The sequence below is a fragment of the Moschus berezovskii genome, chromosome 6, assembly GCF_049115385.1.
Source record: "Moschus berezovskii isolate FMDL1 chromosome 6, NW_MosBer_1.0, whole genome shotgun sequence".
NCBI classification, from domain to species: domain Eukaryota; kingdom Metazoa; phylum Chordata; class Mammalia; order Artiodactyla; family Moschidae; genus Moschus; species Moschus berezovskii.
In genome coordinates, this window is record NC_142465.1 from 16,402,525 (window position 1) to 16,424,411 (window position 21,887).

General features: G+C 38.7%; 1 protein-coding gene across 2 annotated transcripts in view; it reads left to right on the forward strand.

Annotated features, from left to right (window-relative positions):
• Positions 1-21,887, forward strand: part of TMTC2 (transmembrane O-mannosyltransferase targeting cadherins 2) — a 461,860-nt gene that overhangs the window by 361,254 nt on the left and 78,719 nt on the right. For both annotated transcript variants that reach the window (XM_055396594.2, XM_055396593.2), the window contains one exon: positions 18,293-18,407. In XM_055396594.2, coding sequence (XP_055252569.1) covers positions 18,293-18,407 — 115 coding nt within the window. The remainder of the gene's footprint in view (positions 1-18,292; positions 18,408-21,887) is intronic.

Genomic DNA, 21,887 nt, shown 5'->3' on the forward strand with positions numbered 1-21,887 from the left:
GTTTCTTGGTCTTGTTTTGTGTTTTAAAGGATTACTGGGAGACAATTTTGTCAGAAAGAATATTTTATAATTTTTTTTTTACAATGCATAGTAGTAAATTTGATGTAGACTGATAAACTAAAATCCGTATGTCTGTTATAAGGTACCTACTATGCATAAATCTTGGACAGATGTCAAGTCACTAGATATTAATCACCAAAGCATAAAAAATTAAAAGGGAGCAGATTGTGATAAATTCTAATGCTGCTGCTGCTGCTGCTGCACTTCAGTCGTGTCTGACTCTGTGCGACCACATGGACTTCAGCCTACCAGGCTCCTCGTCCATGGGATTTTCCAGGCAAGAGAACTGGACTGGGGTGCCATTGCCTTCTCCGAAATTCTAATGAGAAGTACATTTTTATGTAGACCTTGGGTGGTTCTTCTTTTCCTATCTATCTCTTAACCATATGTTTCTAAGAGCAAAGACTTTAGCCTCCTTTTCTTTATAATTGATCCTTTCTCTCAATGATGTTCATTTCCAAGGATTCAGCTATATAATGATGAGTCCTTTTTAAGACTTTAAAATTTTATTTTATTTATCTATTTGGCTGTGTTGGACCTTAGTTGTGGCATGCAGGACCTTTGATCTTCATTGCAGCATGTGGGATCTTTAGTTGCTGCATATGAACTCTTAGTTGTGGCAAGTGGGATCTAGTTTCCTGACCAGGGATCGAACCCTGGGGCCCCTGCATTGGGAGCACAGAGTCTTAGCCATGGGACCACTAGGGAAGTCCCTATAGTGACCCATCCTGATCTTCCTCCTGCAACTCAATATTTATCAGGCACCATAACTGTTACCAGACTCGGGTCTGACTGCTTGCTGCTCAAAAACCAATACTCCAGAGGCATGTACTGGTGGAAGGGAAAAGCTGCTTTAATCAGAAGGCTGACTATCTGGGGAGAAGGCAGACTCATGTCCTGAAAGCAGCTCAGAAGATTCTGCTTAGCTGTGATAGTTTTTAAAGGCAAAAGGGGGGACGGATCTCTGAGAATCATCAAGGCAAGAGGTCAAACTCTGCATCTTTTTCCATTGCATGCAGGCTAGCTGACTCCTCATGATCTCTTCAGATGTTACCTTGCCTGTGTTGTCTGCCTGAAGAACTGCTAAGGGGGCTGCTGGGCATAGAAAGCTAGTCATTCTTTAACTATTTAATCATTCGTTCTTCTTCTAATCTAGGGAAAGAATCAACAGGTTAGGCAAGATATTGTGGGCATTCAGTAGAGCGTAAGTCAGGAGTTAGGTTAAATGTTCTAGTGATCTCATTTCTATAAGGTTTAAGCAGAACAGAAATAGACAAACAGAAAAGGGGCAGAAGAGTCTTACAAATCTCCGTTTGTCAGACACTACTCTGTCTCTGTTTCTTTCATTAACAGACAGCTAGTGACTATATCGGAAAGGCAATGGCAAGCCACTCCAGTACTCTTGCCTAGAAAATCCCATGGATGGAGGAGCCTGGTAGGCTGCAGTCCGTGGGGTCGCTAAGGGTCGGACACGACTGAGCGACTTCACTTTCACTTTTACACATTGGAGAAGGAAATGGCAACCCACTCCAGTATTCTTGCCTGGAGAATCCCAGGGACGGGGGACCCTGGTGGGGTTCTGTCTATGGGGTCACACAGAGTCGGACACGACTGAAGTGACGCAGCAGCAGCATTCTGTCTCTAGGACTTGCCTGGTGGCTCAGAGGTTAAAGCGTCTGCCTGGAATGTGGGAGACCGGAGGTCGATCCCTGGGTCGGGAAGATCCCCTGGATAAGGAAATGGCACCCCACTCCAGTACTTTTGCCTGAAAATTCCCATGGAGGGAGGAACCTGGTAGGCTGCAGTCCCTGGGGTCGCAAAGAGTCGGACACGACTGAGTGACTTCACTTTCACTTTCACTTTATTCTGTCTGTATGAGATTAGGGGTGAAAGTCTGTGTTCTAAAATTTCCTGCTGACATAAGTGCACCATATTCTTAGAGTAGTAGATGTTGACATGGCTCTGTAGCGTATCTTTGCTGACAATCTTAGTTGCCTGCTTACATATATGAGCAGAGCAAGCTACAATTATTTTGACGCCCACAGGGTTATCAATTATTATGAACAATAATGTTAATTCCTTTCTCTGGAGGCCAGTTCTGCTCAAGATAGAGCAGCCTATGCCATGGCTGTGGTGTGGTCGTCATTCAGTTAGCTTTCCCCTCTGATAGTAGTTATAGTTGGGGCTTTTCTTATGGCTCAGACAGTAAAGAATCTGCCAGCAGTGTAGGAGAGACCAGGTTCATTCCCTGAGTTGGGAAGATCCCTTGCAGAAGGGAATGGCTACCCATTCCAGTATTCTTGCCGGGAGAATTCAGTGAGCAATTAGTTATAATATCTGTAAAACAACTCAAAAATGTGTATCAGAAACTGAAAGATTCTGTGACTCAGTTGTCCTGATCATTAACTACTTGAGTTTGCTCTTTTGTGACTGAGGAGACTTGAACTTTTCTACAAACAAGAGGCAAGGGAGATGGAGAGATCCCTGTGCTTGGGTGGGAGTTGGAAGGGGCAGCAGGATTCTCCCCAGTGTCATCAAGGTACAGTGGGGCATAAGACAGGCCCCACTGTAGACTGAAAACTGGAAAGGGAGGCACAAATTATAAAAATGATGATTTAATTATAATTACAATTAGTTATTAAAAGGAGACACACTGTCAACAAGTGGACTTGACCTGGGTTGTTGGGGTGCAGGAGAGCTATGACTGATGCATGTAAATGATAAGTAGGAGTTCTCTAGACAAAAGTGTAGAAGAGAGAGGATGCAATGAAGAACATTAAACCAGAGAAAATGCTTGAGGAGAAGGTATAGCATGTATCTGGGAATAGTTCAAGGATAGAACTAGAACCATAGTTAGATGCTAAGGGAAACACAGGGAATATACATCCAAACTGAAGTACATCCAAATTATGAGAGCTAATCATTTTTCATCTTGGGCCTAAAGAGAAGTGTGAAGTTTTTTAAAGGCTATAATTATCTGTTTTTTGTTTAAATCATTACTATCAACAAGTTTAGAATCCTGAAAACTTCTTATTACATTTGTCTAACATTTTCTGATCTTACCCAGTGTTTTCTGACACTGATCTTGTTTGGTCATTATTTAACCTTTGTGAGGTAGGAATGGATCGCAATTACATTTGGCTAAAACAGTAGAAGTTCAGAATTTTCAAGTGACTCTCAGATCAGAAATTTTCAACATATGTCCATGGTGGGAGAAGAACTTGAAAATACAGTTTTTTCAACTTTTAAGTCCAGAACTTTCTACTGTAACCATCATAGACTATTTTTCTTCAGAATAATTTATATATATTAAATTTCATTTTAAAAAGTAGTCACTTTTTAAATAGTTAAAGGTAGAAATAGTTAAAATATTGGGTTTGGTTTTTCATCAGTGAACACTTAAAAAAGCCTGAAAACTATTTAATGGGTTGAACTGGTGAGAGGCGTGTGGCTGCTTTTATTATTCATAATTAAGATAAGACAGTAAACTGAGATTGGTTGTGTTGTAGCATTTCATTTTTAATCACTTCAGAAATTATAAGAGTAGTTTTAAAAATTAAATAAGGAACTAATAATGATATTTTCTTAATTGAAAATGAATAGATGTTTTTAGCCTTAGCAAAAGTTACATGGAGATTCCAGTTACGTTCAGTGCTTCAGACTAAAGCATTTTGCTAAAATATCAATGTTTTGTGTGCCTTTATTGCTCAATGACAGTACAGGCAGTTCACAGGTGTGTAATTAGAACAGGATCTTTCTAAATGTTGTTCGAAGCAATTTACTTCTTGCCTAAGATTTTTTATTTTTAAATTCACTTTTATAGCAATATGTTTAGTAATTTAATATAATTTAATCTTCATACCAGAGTGCATTTTATGTGAGATACTCTCCACAGACTTTTAGAATTAAAACTTTCCCAGGAGTAAAATATGAAGAAATAAGGAAGGAATTAGCTAAGCTTACAAACCAAAAATAAAGGGAAAATTACATGATTTATGTGTTTCAAAAAAAGAAGACAGTTAAAGGACAGTTACATGGTAGGAAATAGTTTACTTAGAAACAAAAGGTAAAAGATAGGACTACTTAAGATGTGAGAAACTCTATAGAACTATGAGTGAAACAGAACACAAAGACTAAGGGGTATAGTAAGAATAACAAATAATTCTCAAAAGAAGAAATAGAGCAAGTTTTAAAAGATAGGTAAACATACAATTTCATTAGAAATCAAATTTAAGTAACAATGAATCGCTTTCCGCTGCTCTAGTGTGTATTCTCAGTAATTCTTCTCTTGGTAATATATCTTAGGAAAGTACTAATTTTTTTCTATGTTTAAGGTTATCAGCAAAGTAACTGGAGCACAGCATTGCTATTAGAGGAAAAAAAAATTTTAAATATCTAAATGCCCCAAAAAGGAAAATAATTAAATAAACTATGGTTATTCCCTTTTGAGGAAATATTATAAATCCTAGATTAAATTTATAAAGAATAATAATAACAGGAGCAACTATCTATTATATATTATGGTACATGAAGAATCATAAATTACACAAAATAACTATATAATTTAAAAAAGTAAAGTAAAATGAGGAAAAATGTCAAGAATTTTAGCTTTTTGGACTTGTGCAGTTAATTTGGGAGGGCAGGCTTAATATTTTTAATTTTGTTTTCTTTAATAAGCCTATTAGTTTTTGAAGTAATTAATACTTTAGCAAAATGTGAAAGAATAAGCATCTTAGTCTACTGCTCAGTCTGTAGAAAAGATAGGAAAATTATTATAAGAATCAAATAATTATCCAAAAATTATTTAATAGAACTCAATATGTAAAGTTTAAGACATTAAAAATTATGTGATAAAGGAATAAAAAGTAGAGAAAGGCATCTTGTCTGATTTCTCTTAAATACTCTATTTCCTTAATGAATTCATCAAATATAATAATAGTGCAAACATTTACTCAGTGCTTTTATATCCTAAGAAATTAACATATAGCATCTCATTTAATCCCCATAAAAAAGCTAAGTGGTGAGGTTACTTCTCTCCAGTTGTAATGAGGAAGGTGAGGTCATCATGCTATAAGGCAGATTACCTAGGATTTCAATGCTATTTAATGTAGAGGCAGCATTTGAACTGAAACTCTCCTGACTACCACGTTGCACTGTCATCATCTCTATGTCAGTGTAAGGGATAAACACAGATATTTTACATCTGCTGCTGCTGCTAAGTCACTTCAGTCGTGTCCGACTCTGTGCGACCCCATAGACGGCAGTCCACCAGGCTCCGCCATCCCTGGGATTCTCCAGGCAAGAACACTGGAGTGGGTTGCCATTTACATCTATGGATGCTTTATTGGTGGGTGATACCATATGTGTCAAATACACTGAAAGTTGGGAATCACCTTTTATCATTATTTGGGGCATTCAGAGATAGAAGACTTTCTATTTATCTTGTCAAACATGGATAACTTATTTTAGGTCTATGCTTCAGTGAATGATGAAATACTCTTTGTTCATCTGTTATATGTTACCTTTAACTCTGAAGCCATCAGTTCAGTTCAGTTGCTCAGTCGTGTCTGACTCTTTGTGACCCCATGAATCGCAGCTCGCCAGGCCACCCTGTCCATCACCAACTCCGGAGTTCACTCAAACTCATGTCCATCGAATCGGTGATGCCATCCAGCCATCTCATTCTCTGTCATCCCCTTCTCCTCCCGCCCCCAATCCCTCCCAGCATCAGAGTCTTTTCCAGTGAGTCAACTCTTCGCATGAGGTGGCCAAAGTATTGGAGTTTCAGCTTCAACATCAGTCCTTCCAATGAACACCCAGGACTGATCTCCTTTAGAATGGACTGGTTGGATCTCCTTGCAGTCCAAGGGACTCTCAAGAGTCTTCTCCAGCACCACAGTTCAAAAGCATCAATTCTTCAATGATCAGCGTTCTTCACAGTCCAACTCTCACATCCATACATGACCACGGGAAAAACCATAGCCTTGACTAGATGGACCTTTGTTGTTAAAGTAATGTCTGTACTTTTTAATATGCTATCTAGGTTGGTCATAACTTTCCTTCCAAGGAGTAAGCATCTTTTAATTTTATGGCTGCAATCACCATCTGCAGTGATTTTGGAACCCAAGAAAATAAAGTTTGTCACTGTTTCCATTGTTTCCCCATCTATTTCCCATGAAGTGATGGGACCAGATGGCATGATCTTAGTTTTCTGAATGTTGAGTTTTAAGCCAACTTTTTCACTTTCCTCTTTCACCTTCGTCAGTTCAGTTCAGTTGAGTCGCTCAGTCGTGTCCGACTCTTTGCGACCCCATGAATCACAGCATGCCAGGCCTCCCTGTCCATCACCAACCTCCGGAGTTCACTCAAACTCATCCACCTTCGTCAAGAGGCTCTTTATTTCCTCTTCACTTTCTGCCATAAGGGTGGTGTCATCTGCATATCTGAGGTTATTGACATTTCTCCCAGCAATCTTGATTCCAGCTTGTACTTCCTCTTGCCCAACATCTCACATGATGTACTCTGCATATAAGTTAAATGCTGAGTAAATTATAATAATTTTAAAATTATAGTGAGAATCATACTAATATCCTGGAGAATGAATGAATTGTATTGAACAATTTTTGAATAAAGTGTATAAAGGACAGAAATTAGGGGAAGGGGAGATAGAATAAAGATGTAGGAATTAAGAAAAAGAAGAAATCCTTGCCTGTCAGCATGTAGACAAAAAGACCAGAGAGAAAGGGAAAAGTTGCTTGTAAGAAGAAGGATTATAAGTGACAAGTAATTAGGAACAAGAGAAGAAGAGTTGGGGAGGAGAGAGAGAGACAAGGAGGGAGGGAGGCTGTCTTCCCAGTCTTAGATATTTCATTCAGTGTCTGAATGTGCTTCAGAGGTTGTTTGCAGTCTGCCTCTGCTTAAGTAAGATAGTTGTTCCCAAAGTTTGTGTATCCTGCCATTGACGCCTCTGTGCCCCTGTGGACGCATTTGTAAGTGAATATCTCCCACAATCCCTCAGGAATTTTGTAGAGCACAGTGAAAAGACTGAGCTCTTCTTAAGCAGAGGATGCCAGCTCCTTGACCACCTCTCTCCAGTCTCATTACCACCCACCTTAACATAGTCTCAGAGGCATGTTCCTTTCCGTAGCAAGTGCAGTGTCTGCCTTCGAGTCCTACATCTGTCGCATCTCTTTCCTTACAGCTCGCTTGTCTCAAGATTACACAACATCCTAGAACAAAATGTGACTACTTCCCCCTGTCTTTAATTAGGTTGTATCCCTCAGCTAGTTATGGCTTTGTCCTCATCTTCAGGTGATGAAACTCAGACTCTTTGGAATCTTAGCATGAACGTCTTGTCCTTGATGGAGCATGCTTGATCCCTATTGAATCTCTTTATTACTAAATCTATAATGGGATCGGTTGCTTCCCCACTCCATGCCCCCACACCACTCCTCCCCTTTCTCTGATCTCTTCAATTCCTCCCTGGGCCTCCCTCTTTTCCCTCTTTGCTCCCTCTAATTCCCACTCTCCATCTGATAGTCCTTGTACCTCCCCGAGTTTCATAGCCCTTCTGAAAAGAGTCAGGGGAGAAATAAAAGCAATAAAGGAACGCTAGCCTTCCTGGCCTCCTTTCTGGGTGAGCACAGAGCCCTAGCCTGCTAATCGCCTAATCTCCTTTGACCTGGACACCTTTTGTGCCACCTGTCCAATTCAGGCCAGATTCTTGGCCTCATGGTCACATAGGGACAGCTCCAGGGCCTTCTAGCCTCAAACTGAACTGTCCAGATTGATCTCCTGGGTGTCCTTTTCCTTGTTTTCTTGGCCCACCTGTTTTCTTAGCCAGTAACTGTGGCACAGTTATCACTCTGGGTCTGTCTCAGTAAGCCAGAGCTTTTATTAACTCAGACTGCCAAAGCACAAAAACATGAAGCAAAATTGGAAGGGAAGGGAGAGAGAGATTGGTGTGAAGACTGAGCGCAAACCTCACTAAAAGAAAGATTCTCTTCTCTAATTTTAATTCTCCCAGGCGTAATGAGCACATTTAACAAGTAGCCTCTCTTCAGTAGAATCTCTTTCCAAAAGCTAGTCTAAATCTTGCGCATTTGGTTATTACCCACCCATCTTATCAGAACTTCACTACTCACCTCCCCAGTTAGAAACAGAACAGAAAGGGCTCACTCAACTCTGCTCAACTTCACTACTCTTGTTATAATTAGATGTCATAACCATTATTACATGTCAAAACCAGTCAATCCAAATACTTCCACAGTGACTTTTATTCTTGTGCCAGTCATCTGAATCTTTGGGAAGAGCTCTCAGGTATAAATAATTGCTTCCAAATGTTAGCAATAGACAATAAAGGACAGAAATTGTATGGACCTAATGGAAGCAGAAGATATTCAGAAGAAGTGGCATGAATACACAGAAGAACTATACAAAAATGATCTTCATGACCCAGATAATCATGATGGTGTGATCACTTACCTAGAGCCAGACATCTTGGAATGTGAAGTCACAAAGTCAAGTGGGCCTTAGGAAGCATCACTACCAACAAAGCTAGTAGTGGAGGTGATGGAATTCCAGTTGAGCTATTTCAAAACCTAAAAGATGATGCTGTGAAAGTGTTGCACTCAATATGCCAACAAATTTGGAAAACTCAGCAGTGGCCACAGGACTGGAAAAGGTCAATTTTCATTGTAATCCCAAAGAAAGACAATGCCAAAGAATGCTCAAACTACTGCAAAATTGCACTCATCTCACACACTATTAAAGTAATGCTCAAAATTCTCCAAGCCAGGCTTCAATAGTACATGAACTGTAAACTTCCAGATGTTCAAACTGAATTTAGAAAAGCCTGAGGAGCCAGAGATCAAATTGCCAACATGCGTTGGGTCATCAAAAAAGCAAGAGAGTTCCAGAAAAACATCTACTTCTGCTTTATTGACTATGCCAAAACCTTTGACGGTGTGGACCACAACAAACCCTGGAAAATTCTTCAAGAGATGGGAATACCAGACCACCTGACCTGCCTCTTGAGAAATCTGTATACAGGTCAAGAAGCAACAGTTAGAACTGGACATGGAACAACAGACTGGTTCCAAATAGGGAAAGGAGTATGTCAAGGCTGTATATTGTCACCCTGCCTATTTAACTAATATGCAGAGTACATCATAAGAAACGCTGGGCTAGATGAAGTGCAAGCTGGAATCAAGATTGCTGGGAGGAATGTCAATAACCTCAGATATGCAGATAACACCACCCTTATGGCAGAAAGTGAAGAAGATCTAAGGAAAGAGCCTCTTGATGAAAGTGAAAGAGGAGAGTGAAAAAGTTGGCTTAAAATGAACATTCAGAAAACTAAGTCATAGCATCTGGTCCCATCACTTCATGGCAAATAGATGGGGAAATAGTGGAAACAGTTGACAGACTTTATTTTTTTGGACTCCAAAATCACTGCTGATGGTAACTGCAGTCATGAAATTAAAAGATGCTTTCTACTTGGAAGAAAATTTATGACCGACCTAGACGGCATATTAAAAAGCAGAAACATTACCTTGCCAACACAGGTTCATCTAGTCAAGGCTATGGTTTTTTCCAGAATTAATGCTTTTGAACTGTGGTATTGGAGAAGACTCTTGAGCGTCCCTTGGACTGCAAGGAGTTCCAACCAGTCCATCCTAAAGGAAGTCAGTCCTGAATATTCATTGGAAGGACTGTTGTTGAAGCTGAAACTCTAATACTTTGGCCACCTGATACAAAGAACTGACTCATTTGAAAAGACCCTGATGCTGGGAAAGATTGAGGACAGGAGGAGAAGGGGATGACAGGGTGAGATGGTTGGATGGCATCACCGACTCAATGGACGTGAGCTTGAGTAAACTCCGAGAGTTGGTGATGGACATGGAGGCCTGGTGTGTTGCAGTCCATGGGGTTGCAATGAATTGGATATGACTGAGCAAATGAACTGAACCGAACACTTACATTGTGCCCTTTATGTATACTTAAATTTGATTATAATTTGAACAAAGGCAAGCAATTCACCTCCATCCAGAAATGATGCAGTTTGCTTGTGGTACCTTGCTCAGCTCCCTTTTCAAATTTATAAACATTTTATAGTTAAACTATCCTCATAATCTCCCTTTTCCTCTGCTTGCCACTGCTGCTAAGTCACTTCAGTCGTGCCCAACTCTGTGCGACCGCATAGACGGAAGCCCACCAGGCTCCCCCGTCCCTGGGATTCTCCAGGCAAGAACACTGCTAGATGGAAGCTTTTCCAAAAATAAATGTTGAGTTTATCTTCATATTCCCATATCTTGGGTTGGATACTTTAATCTTCAGCTTGTTATTTTCCCAAATGTTTGGTATTATTTCACAGTGCAGTAGAATATAATAAATTTTAGACACCTTACATAGTTTGAACTTTTCTGAAATTAAATATCTTTGATTGTATTAATATAATTGATGTCTGGATCACTTATATTCTAAGGGAAATTCAAAGGTCTAAAATCGGGGCACATTGTTGCTCAAGTACAAGAGGCACATTTACAGAGACATCATTGTGAATGGCACCCTTGTGTACTGTGCATGTGTGACCATTCACTGCAGCCTTGCCTAAAATGACCGTGAGGTGAGAGGCTGTGAATAGGCAAGTGCCTGATGACCTGGGCTGGCCAGGTTCTAACTTGGTCTGGAAGATGAAGCAGTTAGCCACATAGAGCTATGACTAGGTTAATTCAGTCCTGCCATTGAATATGTATTTAGTAAATCCCCACTGTGTGCCAGGAGTTAAGAGAGTGAGCCACTGTAATATCTGGGGTAGAGCATTCCAGGTGGAAAGAATGCAGAAAGACCCTGGTGAAGGGGTCTTTGTTACTCTGATGTGTTTAGATGAACAGCAGGAGCCTAATATAGATGCAGTGAACAAGAGGGAGAGTAGTAGCAAACAAAGATGAGGTCAGAGGACTGAAGGAAAGATGGAGGGTGGAACTCCGGGTTGGTCATGTCGGGCAGGACAGTCCGGTGTAATGACTTCCAACTTCCTGAGCCAACTGTAGAATGACAGGATCCCTGACTGCTGTGTTGAGAGTAGCCTGTAGCATCAGGGGCAGAAGTGTAGAGACCCATTAGGAAGTTACTGCTGTTATCCATGGGGGAGGATGGTTTGAGATAGGGTGATATCGGAAATCAGACATATATTATAGACATAGATATATTTTGATAACCTGATGTCTTCTCTAAGGGGAACTATTTTAACAAAAATTCCCTGTTCTAGTTAAAGATTTTCCTTTGTCTTTAACCATTTTTAAAGTTTCTTTGTATGAGTGATTTTTCCTCAAGAGAACTGGATTATCATAGCACTTATTACTAATTGTTTTAGTTCTTTAATTTAGTTGCATTGATCATAAGACTGAGTTTTTCATAATATTGTAGTGAGAAATCACAGTCCCAACTAATCATGGGAGTTTAAATGCAGAACGTCTTGAACCTACAGTAAGGCCAGCTTACAATTTTACGGGTTTCTACCTTTCAGGCAGCTTTTTAAATCCAGGAATTAATGAAAGATTGATCTTCACAGGCTTGTCATATTGATATGTTGGTAAGAATCTACAAAGTAGTTAAATTGTTCAGTGAGAGAATTGTCCAGAGAAGAAGCAGCACACCTCTAATGCTGAAATAGTTGAATTCAAAACTCTCAACTGCTTTCCTTCTTTCCCCTGTGAGGGTACTTACGCTTTGTATCTGGGCCTCTGGAGAAAGTTTTCTCTTTTTCTTTTCTCTTCTGCCGTTCCCTCCTCAAATGTATTTTTTGTTTAACTCTTCATGTTTTTGTTGTTGTTGTTCTCCCTTTGATTGGATACAAGGAAATAAGATGATTGTAATTAACTTGAGTAAAACAAATTACAAACCAAAGAAATAATGATAAGGTGTAGTAGCACAGTACACCCAGAGAACAAAATGCATTTTACTTAAATATTTGTGGTTTCTTTATTTGAAATTCTGCTCAATTATCAAACACAAAGAATGTGTTTGTCTACTGTATGTGAAAGAGAAGTGATTTCTCAGACATCTAGTCTGTTAGGAATAAAACTCTTAAATCTCCTCATTTTGAGTTTGAGAGAGTAAACTTATATATAGTATTTCTTATTCATATACATATGTATTTCTAGCTGTACATGTATGTAGAACCTGGTCATTATGCCTGTAATGTGACGGAGGGCATAGCACATGTGGTTGTTTCCAGAAGAGCTCAGTCTTACTGGTAGCTAATCGCAGACAGGAGTCCAGGGTATGGTGCAAAACATTCATTTTCTTGTTCCCATAAGACAGCTGGCTCTTAGGCTGTGGGCCCTGTACTGGCAGCATCAGTTTTCTGTAGGAACTTCTTAAAAATGCAAATCATAGGCTCTGCCCTAGACCCACTGCATCTGAAATTTTAGGAACAGGACCTAGCTTTCTGTTTTATCAAGTCCTCAATGTGATTGTGATACGTCCTAAAACTGGAGAACCACTGAGAAAGGCCTTTCAGGTCTTACAGATCTATCAATGTGGATGGACTCCCAGAGGGCCTGCCCTTCTCAAGTTTTCTTCCTTTCCTTTCTAGCACCCTTCACTCCACGAAGTGTCCTGATTCAATCTTGTCTCAGAATGAAAGTGAAAGTGTTAGTCATTCAGTCGTGTCAGACTCTTTGAGACTCCATGGACTGTAGCCCAGCAGGCTCCTCTGTTCATGGGATTCTCCAGGCAAGAATACTGGAGTTGGTACCATTCCCTTCTCCAGAGGATCTTCCCAACCCAGGGATTGATCCTGGGTCTCCCGCACTGCAGGCAGATTCTTTACCGTCTGAGCCACCTGGGAAGCCTCAATCTCAGAGCCCCAGTAGGAGATCCAACTCACCAAGCTTCAGGATCTGGCTCAGTCTTGGTGGGCTCAATGGTCAACCTTTATATTCTTCAGTGAAGAGTACTTCTGACTCACTTGCTAGTATTGATCACTTCTCCTAACACTGATTCAGTGCTTTATTGTATAAAACAGTTCACTTCCCAGTAGTAATCAAGACAAGAGGATTGAGATAATCAACCTGTACATGTGCTATAAGTGGGGCAGTCATGGTGGAACAATTCTGGTTTATTGCCTCTGTTCCAGTACAATTAACAATACAATTCTCTTTTACTCTTGTAAGTCGTCTAGTTTAGACTAGTAAATTATATTACAGTGAACTTAAACAGTAAGCAATTCTAACTCTACTGGAAAGTGGTCAAAGGCTTCACCAAAAAGGAAGTGTTTTAGGAAGGAAGGAGTGTTTAGAAAGGAAGTAAAACATGTCCTATTATGCTAGGTGGGCAAGATAGGCAGCCTGGAGATTGGGGCAGGACAAGGCAGAGAAACCGTAGAGGCTGAGAGTTGAGGGCCAAATAAGGATGTGAAGCAACAAGTTACACTAAGGGAAGCAGAGTAGTTCAGAGTCTGGAGCCGGGGTATGGTGGGAGCAATAATAGAAGAAGCTAGTAGAAGAGGAGCGATTAAGGTAGTCTTTTAGGAGTAAGGGTAAATTTTGTTATTCCCCAATAATATATCAATTTAGGATCTTTGGATAATTATGTAGAGGAAACCTAGCATATCTTTATTTCTTTATTTATGTTGGTTCTGTGTATTTGAAATGCTTTTTGCTCTATTTTTCCATCAATTGTGAGCTCTACTTCAAACGATTACTGTATAACACAGTACACAGTGTACTGTATGCAGGTCAGGAAGCAACAGTTAGAACTGGATATGGAACAACAGACTGGTTCCAAGTAGGAAAAGGAGTACATCAAGGCTGTATATTGTCACCCTGCTTATTTAACTTATACGCAGAATACATCATGAGTCAGGCTGGTCTGGAGGAAGCACAAGCTGGAATCAAGATTGCCAGGAGAAATATAAATCACCTCAGATATGCAGATGACACCACCCTTATGGCAGAAAGAGAAGAACAAAAGAGCCTCTTGAAAGTGAAAGAGGAGAGTGAAAAAGTTGGCTTAAAGCTCACCATTCAGAAAACAAAGATCATGGCATCTGGTCCCATCACTTCATGGGAAATAGATGGGGAAACAGTGGAAACAGTAGCAGACTTTATTTTTGGGGGCTCCAAAATCACTGCAGATGGTGATTGCAGTCATGAAATTAAAAGATGCTTACTTCTTAGAAGGAAAGTTATGACCAACCTAGATAGCATATTTAAAAGCAGAGACATTACTTTGCCAGCAAAGGTCTGTCTAGTCAAGGCTATGTTTTTTCGAGTAGTCATGTATGGATGTGAGAGTTGGACGGTGAAGAAAGCTGAGTGTCAAAGAATTGATGCTTTTGAACTGTGGTGTTGGAGAAGACTCTTGAGAGTCCCTTGGACTGCGAGAAGATCCAACCAGTCCATCCTAAAGGAGATCAGTTCTGGGTGTTCATTGGAAGGACTGATGTTGAACCTGAAACTCTAATACTTTGGCCACCTCATGCAAAGAGTTGACTCATTTGAAAGGACCCTAATGCTGCGAAGGATTGGGGGTAGGAAGAGAAGGGGACGATGAGATGGCTGGATGTCATCACCAACTCAATGGACATGGGTTTGGGTAGACTCCGGGAGTTGGTGATGGACAGGGAGGCCTGGCGTGCTGCAATTCATGGGGTCGCAAAGCGTCGGACACGACTGAGTGACTGAACTGAACTGAACTGATAACACAGTATAAAAACAATGTATCAATATTTTTGACTTTGGTTCAGATTTTCAAATTCACTTAAAAAATACCACATGATCCATATTGCCTAATGTTTTATAGCTTTGTCATAGCAGAACACTAACTGGACTATTGAGATCTATGATACCGTGAACAGAATGGAGGGAATTAGGCAGATACTTAACTCATATGTTGTATTATTGTTTTTCTGCATGTCAATATGATAAATGAATCCTACTGTTAGAAAATTATCATATAGGATTTTTTATTTTTTTTGGTTACCATTTGCAGTACTAAAACTTATGTGTTTTGTGTAGTTTTTGGATCTTGAAAACTACTACAAATTCTACGTTCTGTGGCAAAGCTTACCTAAACTGTAAGGAAATGTTTTTAAATATTTTAAAAAATGCCTATTTGATTTTACACAACTCGTTAGTTACTCTTCTTTTTTGTTGATGAAGATCAGAGATATGTTCAGCATTAGTAGAACTTAAAAGGCTTTGACCTGGTCATTGCATATCAACTGTCCTTTTAGGCCATTGAGTACCATTGTCTTCATCACCATTGTCTTCTTGTCACTGTCCCTCTGTTTCTGCATGGACGGTATAGATTTCTTTTTTTTTTTTTTTTTACCCAGAACTAATATATCTCCTTTTCCTTTTACCATCTGAAATAATAAAATAACTTTCATTATTCCATTAATTGTTGCATTTCCCTTCTATTAATACAGAATACATTTCAGAATTAATAACTGTCTGGAAAGGAAAAAGATTAATAAATTCCTACATTATCCTTTGTTTAAATATCACATAAGTAATTAGTATATTTATTAATACATTTAGTTAGGTAAATAGGCCTTAAAGATAGGTAGCAATTAATATTATGTTCTAATTTTTAATCTGTAAGAAGCATAACTAACTGAAAAATGAGTTTAGCCTGGTATCCAGTACCAAGGCATATGTGCAGAGATATTAATATTCAGCATGCTGCAGATTGTCTATCTTTGTCCTACTCTATTAAAACCTCATATACTTTAAATTGAATCTCATTTCAACATGTCTGTAGAGTTAATGTCTACATGAATTCCTTAAGTAATACATTTTTCTATGTATCAACATAACTACTTACAACTCTGTTTTCTTAATCATTTTCTGATCCCAAAATTACGTTTTTTTTGGGAGATGAGAAAGGCGCCAAATGTTATGTGAAAAACTAAGAAAGTGATATAAAACGTTTTGTAGAAACAACTAAAGGACCTCCAACTCCTGTCAAAAAGTAGGATTAGAAGCCTAGGCCTAGCTTTACTCACCACTCTTTACCAGTTGAAGTTTAGAAGCCACACTTAAGTACAAGCAGTGACTGTGGTCGTGGCTGTGGCTTTTCTACCTTAAAGTAGAAAGTTTCCCCTGTATTTTAAGAACCGTCTTTTAGGTCAGAAGATAATTTGTAATATTTACTAGATAAGAAGTAAGCAAAGAATTTACCATTTTTAAAGTTTTTCACTTTCTTTGTATGCCTTAGGACTTGCATATTATTATTCCAGCAATATTTCATATTGTTAAAGTCTTGAACTCTAAGAAAACGGGAATCTCAAACAAACAAAAATAATAAAATTAAACAACTCTATAAGCCTGTCAATTGCCTGAGTGGTTTCTCTATACCTCTGTCCTCCCTTGATTTGATTTTCATTTGATTATCTCTATCAAATAAGACTTAACATCATTACTTTTGCTGCTAGTAAATCCTTACCTATAGAAAGCAGCCTGTTCTCTCGGTTTGCATATTTACAGCCTTAAAATTGGTCCCAACTTTTTTCGCCTTTCTTTGCCTTTACAATATGATTTTGGGGTAGCATCATACAACAGTTCTTAAGAGAGAGTTTTGAAGAATTGTGTGGCTCTAGCTGCAATAATTCTAACCTTGCAAAACTGACCTGAAAGTAATCTCAAAAATCTGAATTTGTGAATATTCTTCCATGTTTAGTAGTCAATCTATAAGATAATTCTAAACCAAACTTTCTATGTTTCTATTCAGTAATTTTAGTGTTACTTAGATAAGGAAATGAATGTATCTTAATATGGGTAGTACTGTGCATACACATCAGAGACAAAAGCTGCTTTAAAGGACCAATAATTAAAATCAACTTATTGTAATATATCTTTTTTTCCTACAAGCAACTCTCACCTTAGAGTCTCAGAGGTTTATAGCTAATAATTAAATTTTGAACTAGTGATGCAAATGATAATGATTATAGTGACTTACATAGGTGAAACAACTAATGTTTAAACCAGTTGATGAGTGGCTTACTGAAATATATTGCACCTGAGCTATAGATTTAGCACAACTAACATAGTGCTTTAATCCCTGCTTTGACCATCAGTTCAGTTCAGTTCAGTCGCTCAGTTGTGTCCGACTCTTTGTGACCCCATGAACCGCAGCCTGCCAGGCCTCCCTGTCCATCACCAACTCCCGGAGTTCACTCAAACCCATGTCCATTGAGTCGGTGATACCATCCAACCATATTATCCTCTGTCATCCCGTTCTCCTCCTGCCCTCAAACTTTCCCAGCATCAGGGTCTTTTCAAATAAGTCAGCTCTTCACATCAGGTGGCCAAAGTATTGGAGTTTCAGCTTCAACATCAGTCCTTCCAATGATCACCCAGGACTGATCTCCTTTAGGATGAACTGGTTGGATCTCCTTGCAATCCAAGGGACTCTCAAGAGTTTTCTTCAACACCACAGTTCAAAAGCATCAATTCTTTGGCTCTCAGCTTTCTTTATAGTCCAATTCTCAAATCCATACATGACCACTGGAAAAACCATAGCCTTGACTAGATGGACCTTTGTTGACAAAGTAATGTCTCTGCTTTTTAATAGGCTGCAAGCCACTCCAGTACTGTTGCCTAGAAAATCCCATGGATGGAGGAGCCTGGTAGGCTGCAGTCCGTGGGGTCGCTAAGGGTCGGACACGACTGAGCGACTTCACTTTCACTTTTCACTTTCACACATTGGAGAAGGAAATGGCAGTCTGCTCCTTTGTTCTTGCCTGGAGAATCCCAGGGACAGGGGAGCCTGGTGGGCTGCCGTCTATGGGGTCACACAGAGTTGGACATGACTGAAGTGACTTAGCAGCAGCAGCAGCAGCAGCTTTGACCATCAGAAAACTAAAATCTTCCCAGAAATATTTTTGTTTTGTTATACTTAAAAAGTATATATATATTTTACATGTTTGTAACATACCTTTAAATTTGTTCATTTTGTTTCTTGCTTCAATAATCTACGGAGTATTTTTAAGAAAAAAATGTATTAATGTAACAGATTTGGTGCACTACAATATTCTGCAATTAAGGGAAAGGCATATAAAGTATACGTGAATAATGAGCATGTAGATGTGCGGCATACATAAATCTTAGCTTTGTATCACCTTTACCAGAGTTCTTACATTTTTCTCTATAGCAGCTTTAGTTGTTTCACAGGATTATTATTTTCTAGGTTTCAGCTCACTTGACTTCATTCTTTGCAGGTCAGTTTCTTCTGGAAGAAGCCCGCCTCATTGAAGCAGCTGAGATGGCAAAAAAAGCTGCTGAGCTGGACAGCACAGAGTTTGACGTTGTCTTCAATGCTGCCCACATGCTCAGGTTAGTTTTTGCTACTGTGCCTGAAAAGACTAACACTATAGCTTTAAACCTATTAAATTAATATAATTTAATCAATTATACTAATTCCCCTTATTGTAAGTACCACCTTACACTACATTCCAAAATGAATTATGCTGCTTAATCATGTTAAAATCATTTGGGTCTATTTAATTCATTATAATTTTTGTGCCCAGTATATAGGGTATATGAGTGTTTAGGATTCTCTGAAAGTTATTTGAGACCCTTTTCCATGAAAAAATTATTGTCCATAAAATACAAAAGGAAAACTGCAAAATTGAAATTAATAATTGTCTAATTAAATGTCTCCAAGACAGAACATTGTGTCAGTTAGTCAACTGCATCTTAGTATTTGTGTTTTTGTATTAATTATTTTGAATATGGCACATGAATATATTTTATTATGCTTGATAGTAGAGAGGATTATCAAATATACTGCTGCTACTGCTGCTAAGTCGCTTCAGTCGTGTCCGACTCAGTGCGACCCCATAGACGGCAGCCGACCAGGCTCCGCCGTCCCTGGGATTCTCCAGGCAAGAACCCTGGAGTGGGTTGCCGTTTCCTTCTCCACAAATATACTGAAGGCCTATCAAATTCTCAAATGGGCCTATAATTAACACTGTCGTTATGTGTTGAAATAGTATGTTTTTAGACCTATTTATGCATCTCTTCTCAGAAAGATTGTTTTGGAGACTAATTGCAAAAATTTAAAACAATTAGAAGGCATATGAACATTTTTTTGTGTCAGTATAAAATGAAAGTGAATGCATTAAATGAGAATGTTTTAACGAAACTCGAATGATTTATACAGTTTTTCAAAAAGCATTATTTGTTCTAATAGCCATGTGTACACCCCTTTTCAGATGCAGTTACTTGAAATACACTCTAAAAATCTCCATGCCAATGCTTCCTTAGGTAACATTCCCACTATGACTCAGAGCCTGGCTTCTGGGAATTTCCTGATTACATAGATCACTCTTACCTGGGAAGAAGAATAAAAGACAATTGGTCTACATTTTGATGATTTTAAAACATGGACTTTTGAGAAAAATTGAGGAGAATTTAAAAATAAAAGTTTTTTAGATGATTGTAGATTTGCATGCAGTTAAGAAACAACACAGAGAGATCCCTATACAATTTATCCACTTTCCCCAATGGTGATATCTCGTAGAACTACCATACAGTATCAAAACTGGTATTTTGACCTTGATACTAATCTATTGGTTTCCCCAGTTTTACTTATACCCTTGTGTGTATCTGTGTGTATTTAGTTTTGTGCACTTTTATTACACGTATCAGTTTGTGTATCCATCATTCCAGTCAAAATACAGACGATTTCCATCACCACAAGCATCCTGTCCTTTTATAATCACGTACCCACCAGGAACCAATATTTAAAGCAAGTTTTATAAATTACCTTGAGATTTTATTTATAATTTGAGATTATTAATGTAACTATATCTTAGTGGTTCCTCCTTGGCTTTTAATAAATTTTTAAGAAGAAATTCAAAGTCTGAGAGGAAAAAGAATACTGTGAGGTTTCATTGAATACCTTCATTTCACATTAATGCTTAGCATTCCTAAAGCAGATACTTTCAAAGAGAAATCAGGATTCAATAAACTATTGGTATATTTTAAAAATAAATTGTAACCAGTTTTCAAGAACCTTCAATGGAAGGATAATTTTTTTAAAAGACAGGTTTAATATGCATGACAAGGTCAGGTGCTGTGATGGGAAGGGGACTTTTTGTTCTTCATGAATAAAACACTATGCTTTTAGTCACAGTAAACCATTTACAAGAATGTGCGTGCACAAGTTTCTAGATGCTAATTCATCTTAATCATAATAGATACTTGCATCAACAAGGCATTTTGCTACATATTAAATCAATATCTGAAATTCAAGGTCTACCAATGTTCGTCATAAGAACAATTACATAAAAGGTCCTTGTTAAATATATCACTTGTAATTTTTCCTCAGTTACCGTAGTGCTAGAAACCAGTGGAAAGTTTCGTTATACATTGGCAACGTGGAAATTCGTAGGATGTATTTTTCAAAACCTTCTCTCCAGCTTTCTGCAGTATGCACTCCTCATCAAGTTGCATTCAGTCAGTGTCCTATCGGGACTGCGAGTGTGGCCACCGCAGCCTGCCCACATCCTAGTCAGCTGGGTGGCAGCTCCTGTGAATGTTTTTGATTGTTTTTTCAGCTCTGTCAAATTCAAGTATTTCTTGAATGCTTATTGTGCAAGCTGAACACCAGCCTCTTCCCTTATTAATCAAGAAAATTTAGGGGTTTTCTGAAAAATAATGAGAAAGGCTATTGGTTTTCCCTTGAATGCAGCCTTATCAAAATGGTTAGCTGTCAAGATTTTGCTTATTCAATGTTGCATCTAATATTTCCCTTGGTAATGCCACATTGTGGTAAATTGAGTTTGATGTTAATTTTTCCTCAAGAACGCTGTTCTTTCATAAGATATTTAGGAGACAGAATTGGCAAGGTTTGGTGATGAGTTGGATGTGAGGGAAAGGGCAGAAGTCTCCCTGGCTGTGTCTTGAATTAATGGTTGACCTAAGATCTAAAATCAGCAATTTAAGAAATGTTAGAGTTCAAGACATGATTTGAAGCATCCTCATTTAACTTCCCTTTCCTAGGCTAATTCCCAGTGAGTTGACCCAATAAATCTGTTAATAGACAAAAAGCTGCTCATCACAAAAGCCAAAAAGGAAGAGAGGAAAAAAAGAAATATTCCCCTAGAAGAAACTAGATTGGAAGAGCCCATTAAGGGGAAAATCTTTATCTTATTCAGACCTTTAAGAGGCTAGAAATTTACAAAATTTCTAACAGACTCATTTTAATTCTCAATAGTAGATGAAGATTTTTTTCTATAGAATTAGAACATTTCTAATTAACCCACCCAGTATTCTTGCCTAGATAATCCCATGGACAGAGGAACCTGGCAGGCTACGGTCCATGAGGTTGCAAGAGTCAGACACGACTTAGCAACTAAACCACCACCACCAATTTCTTTTGTCAAGGTGATTCACAAGAGCGCTACGTGGTGTGGAAGTATTAATGCGGCTCACCAAATATATTTGGCCTTCTGATTTCAAAAAACATAATGGGACTGCACTTTCCTGACTTCTCCCAAGTTGAAGGCCTCCCTGGGTCTTCTTGGGTCACTGAATGTGTGAATGTGATGTACGTTACTTTCAAGCCAAAATTGGAGGAGTCAGTGGAAATAGATCCGGAAATAATCAATGGGAGACAAACCTCCTTTCTCACCTGCATTAGATAGGTTGAATGAGTGCAAAATAAATTTTGTCCCTTCACTGAGATTTAGGACGTGTCTATTATTGAAGTGTAATCTAACCTGTCCAAACTGAATGTTTCTGTTAAAATAGGCTGTTGAAAAGAGGGGTCATATAACATCAGAAAAATGTACTCAGTGATTAATAGGA